The 4928-nt window shown below is 29.9% G+C and overlaps 1 protein-coding gene across 1 annotated transcript; it reads right to left on the bottom strand.

Moving 5' to 3' along the window:
- Window positions 1-3407: 3407 nt before the first annotated feature.
- LOC141708374 (bZIP transcription factor 44-like) lies at window positions 3408-4606 on the bottom strand. Its single transcript, XM_074511978.1, has one exon. The coding sequence runs from the start codon at window positions 4089-4091 to the stop codon at window positions 3549-3551; it is 543 nt and encodes a 180-aa protein (XP_074368079.1). The 5' UTR covers window positions 4092-4606; the 3' UTR covers window positions 3408-3548.
- Window positions 4607-4928: the final 322 nt, after the last annotated feature.

Below are 4928 nucleotides of genomic sequence, written 5' to 3'. Positions count from 1 at the left end.
GCCTACAATGCTGACGAATTCGATTTCATATTACTCCTCGTTGGAGGTTCATGGCTCGAATTAGTTAGCACAGTAGATATTTTAAGTTCTATACTCCAGGTTTTCTTTTTGTTTTTGGACTTATATTTATTAGTGGTTTGGTTTCTATGCTTGCTTGTTGATGTGCATTTACTTTCGTATTGATTTCTCCTAATATTGAATTGCACCCATTTACTAGTCCAAGATCGAAACATTTATATTACAATTCATTACTTTTCCTAAGAAGGTACAATTTTTTACAATTAAAAACATGAAAGTGTTACCTATAAAATATTCTTTGTACAAATTTCTACAAGTTAAATATCGAACGTCCTGCTTATTATATACTTCCTACAAAATCTTCAATAAATGTAATACTAAATGATTGAAAAAGAATAGTATAAAATTATAATTATGTAAAATTTGTTACATGTAAAGTATCATGCTACAATGAAACTGTGTACTACGATAAGAGATGATGTCTCATATTGTCAAAATTCTTTATACATTTAAGACCAGGTTGATTAAATATATTTAGTTATGAGTTACTCGCTCGCTCTGTCTAGTTCAATTCTATATACTTTCCTTTTTTGGATGTCATATTCAATTTTATATATTTCAAACTTACCAAAAATAATAAAAATTTAATAATATAAAAATCAACTACATCCATTACAACTCCTATTACACTCACTTTATCCATTAAATATTGATTGGTTCCGCCACTTTACCCAATTTTATATTTTTTCTCACTAAATTATATTTTTTCCTTCTCTCTCATCTCACTATCTTACCAAAATTCTCAAAAATAATATTATTTAACTACTATATCTTGTCCTCCGTACCCAAATCATTTGTATATAAATGACTGGGGACGGAGGGAGTATTATTTACAAGCCGTTCTTGGCATTTCGGAGGAGGTGCAGAGATGACAAAAATAATGCGCCCCTAAAAACGTTAGTATAATTTTACATATAAATTATTATATAGACATACATGTTAATCAAGTCACAACTATTGTAAAAGATAAATTTTTCAAATATTTTTAAATGTAAAATTATTAATAATGATAATTATATATAAATGTCCCCTGACACATTCTTAGTAAATCATATTGTAATTTTCAGAGTTCAAAATTTAGGAATTTAAACAATTTCAAATGCAAAGACAAGATGATTATCTAAATAGATTTGTAATAATAATAATTATTGATAAATAATGTTTTCTAAAAATTGGGCACGGGATCCTGTGCCGTCGGCTTTCCTGCCCATCCTCCCGGCCTGGCCTACGTGTAAGAATGACTAAATTTTTATAAATTCTTTATAATTTTTATTTAACTCATGTAGTACTCTCTACCTTAATACGTTTCCCATTTTAACTTTTTACACTGTTTACGGTGAGCGAACAGATTGAATACTAATTTATATCTAATCTATAAAAGCAAATATAGTCGTGAGTAATTTTGTTGGATTCGTATTTACGAATATTTTAATACAGTGAAATTTTTATATTTAATAATACTACGAAATTAAAGATATTAACAATTAAAAGTATGCATTGACAAACGTGTCTAACACAAATGAGAAACGTTTTTAGGGATAGAGGGAGTAATATTTAAGCAGAGAACTTTTGAGAAGTGTAAATGTTTTTATAGTCCCGTTTACGAGATATTTGAAAATTTATGTATATAACTTGTGGTGTTTTTTGTGGCTTAGTTCATTTTATAAGGTTTTTGAAATTTTCTCCACATGACTTGTGGGATTTTTATCACATAGTTAAAATTATATTAATTTTTAAATTTATTTTATTGCATAAAAAATTCTTTTAAAAAATGAAAATTGTACTGATTTTCTATTTTATTGAATAAAAATGTATTTTTTAAAAAATAATAATTAAATATGAAGTAAAAATACTTAAAATTATGTGGAAAGAAGTTAAATGTTTTAAATAATGAACGAGAAATGCAACACTTTTAACAATGTGCTCCATGATTTGAAAATTTAGAGAAATGAACATGTAGGAAAGAAGAATTTAAAATTTTCTTTCAGGCCTGTCAAGTTTTTTGACAAAATAAGAGAAATGAAAAGAATAAAAAAAATAAAAAAAATGAGAGATTTTTTTTTAATTTTTTTCCAAAGTGTATCTCCCAGAGTTTGGATGAGGAAACATAAATGATTCCGAGAAAAAGTTTCCTTTAATTTTGTTCAAAAACTTTTTTTATAAAAATGGAAAAATTTGAAAAGACCGGTTCACTTTGTCTACTCTGTTCATCTAAATTGTTCATCTAAATTATCCATTTTTTTTCTCGGCCCAGTGACTTTAGATTCGTCAATGGATACATGACACAAACACAAATTAAATTTAAATACCAAGTTTGAATTTTGATTCGGTCTACTTCATATACGTATTAAATCTTTAAGTTTTGTATACACCTGGGCTCGTAGAAATTGATAAACAAATCGGGTGCAGAACATAACACACTAAATTTTATTGATATTAATACAGTGTCAGTGTCATCTCTGTCAAAAGTATGTACAAAATTACACGTGGTCACCAGTTAATAAATCAGTTTGTAATACAATAATAGTAAACAATTCACATTTAAGTAAAATAAGAAATACTTAACATGAATTGAACGTATTATTCGGAGCGACAATAAAGATGTACTTTGTGTGAATTTTTGTACTCGAGATGCTAATATAGTGTAACATGGGTGATTAGCTGTTGTTCACATGCACAGTCGGTGACTCCGATACCATTTGCATATATAATATATTCTGTTTCTCTTTCATTCATTATATAGGTCTACATTCATTTTTGATTTTGTCAGTTTGGTCAATCCGGAGGAGATCAGATATTATAGGTGAACATTTAACTTGAAATTGAGAAGCTTTAGAAACTCGTACTGCAACTTTTATAAAGCATTGTACATATTACAGTATTGTATAGTAAACTGAGGCCAGCTTGCATAATGCATATACCCCCATTTTTGCCTCTACTAAACCCCACCCCACTAAGCACCTTACAAATCTGAACCACATACCAACTTGCATATAGAGCATAAACCCTCGCTAGTGTCGACGGAACCTGATTAGAACTGATGTACGTTCCTGTTCCGAGCTAAAAATTTAACTCTTTAATTATATATTATCACAAAAGTTAGTGTAAAATATTATTAGATTCTGATTAAATATTTATGTTAGTCCCCACCCTGACATCCAGTTTACAAATATAATAAACCAAAAACCAACTAGCCCACAACAGCACTTTTTGACTAAATAAGGTATCCTTAAAAACTGAAAGATATTCTAAGACTTAATTTTCATAACCTTAGTATAAAGAACACTTCAATTATTACAAAAACAAAGACATTATAAACCAACACGACATTATAACTAATATAATATTTGATACATGATCAATCAATACAAGAGAGAAAAGTGACATTCAACAAACTCAAGTTGTTGGTTGATGTCTTGTTTACAACTTACTACAATGACAGCAACCATTATTATTTCATACTGCTATAATTAGTACATAAACATATCAGCCATGATTGGTTGGTTAGGATACATCATATTCCATGAATTATTATTATTATTACTATTATTCATATAACTAGTCTGATGATCATCAAGTCCAAAAAGATTGTCCATTTCAAAAACACCATCAATGTCTGTGCAAGCTGTTGTTGTTGTTGCCGCTGCTGCTGTTGCTATTGCTGCAGCTGCAGTTGTGTTGTTGATATAATCAAGAATCTCGTTCAGGGACTGGAGTCTTTGGGTCAGCTCATCCATCTGAGCCTTTAAGACTGAATTTTCAGCTTCAACTTTGGCAAATTGTTGATTGGTCAAGTTGGTAGTCGTGATGATCTGATTGTTTTCTTTGCGTAGCTGAGCAGCCTGTGCCATGAGTTCATCAATATGGTTCTGTTTGCGCTGTCTTGATCGTCTCGCTGATTCGCGATTGGACTGCATTCTCTTGCGTTTTCTCTGATCCATTAGGTCTCCTTCAGAGCCTGAGTTTGGAAGCTTTTGAGTTGACCCTGAGGAGTTCCCACCAGAAGATGCCATTTAATATATGATATCTAAGTTTGTTGATTAACTAACTAGCTAGTAGGGCTCAAAAATATTAATACAATAAAAGAAAGGACTTAATACTAATCTATATGTAAGGAAGGATTTGAGCTTAGGAGGAAGAGGTATCATAAACATAAAACCAGTAGAGGAAAGAAACGGAGAAAGATTGCACAAGATGGGATCTACGCCTGAGCAAAGAATTTATGGTAAATCCCGAAAGAAATATTTCACTGAATACAGCATTCATGACTACTAAACATCAAGATTTGTTGTGTAAATAAAAATATAACATATCAAGATGTTATTCAACTTGGCTTAAATCAGAAACCAGGGCAGAGGAGATCTTAAGGAAAGAAAGGAGGAACACTATTGAACAAATATATGTAATTATATATTTGTAATTGTGTGTATACAAATATATAGAAGAAGGAAAAGGAAGAGAAATGAAGGAGGTTTTGGAGATATGGGGAGGGATTTACTTTATAGGGAGAGAAGGTGGGCTAGAAAGTGAGAGGAAGGAGGTGAGGTCATAAAACAATGAAACTTACCAAATTATTGCTCCCATGGATTTCAATGCCAAACAATTAGAATTTGCATCTTTATTTGAATATTTATAAATCCGAGTAGTTTATATATTTTTCATTCTGTTTATTAATTTTTAAACTAATTCAATATTTTTCAATAAGGAAGGCACCGTTTGTATTGATCTTTTTTTTTTCCAATTTAATCATTTCCAAGAAATTTTGAGAAATATAGTCTGGTCTTATTTCGGATAATCTGGTGCTCCATTAATTTGTTTTTGATTTTTGATGTAAATATAATAATTTAAAA

Source organism: Apium graveolens, chromosome 2 (assembly GCF_009905375.1).
Source record: "Apium graveolens cultivar Ventura chromosome 2, ASM990537v1, whole genome shotgun sequence".
NCBI classification, from domain to species: domain Eukaryota; kingdom Viridiplantae; phylum Streptophyta; class Magnoliopsida; order Apiales; family Apiaceae; genus Apium; species Apium graveolens.
Note: the sequence above shows the minus strand (reverse complement) of the source record. Positions and strands in the feature narration are given on the sequence as shown.

Bases quoted from the DNA above. Each gene is read 5' to 3' on its own strand.
- LOC141708374 (XM_074511978.1), bottom strand. From the start codon at position 4,091: ATGGCATCTTCTGGTGGGAACTCCTCAGGGTCAACTCAAAAGCTTCCA.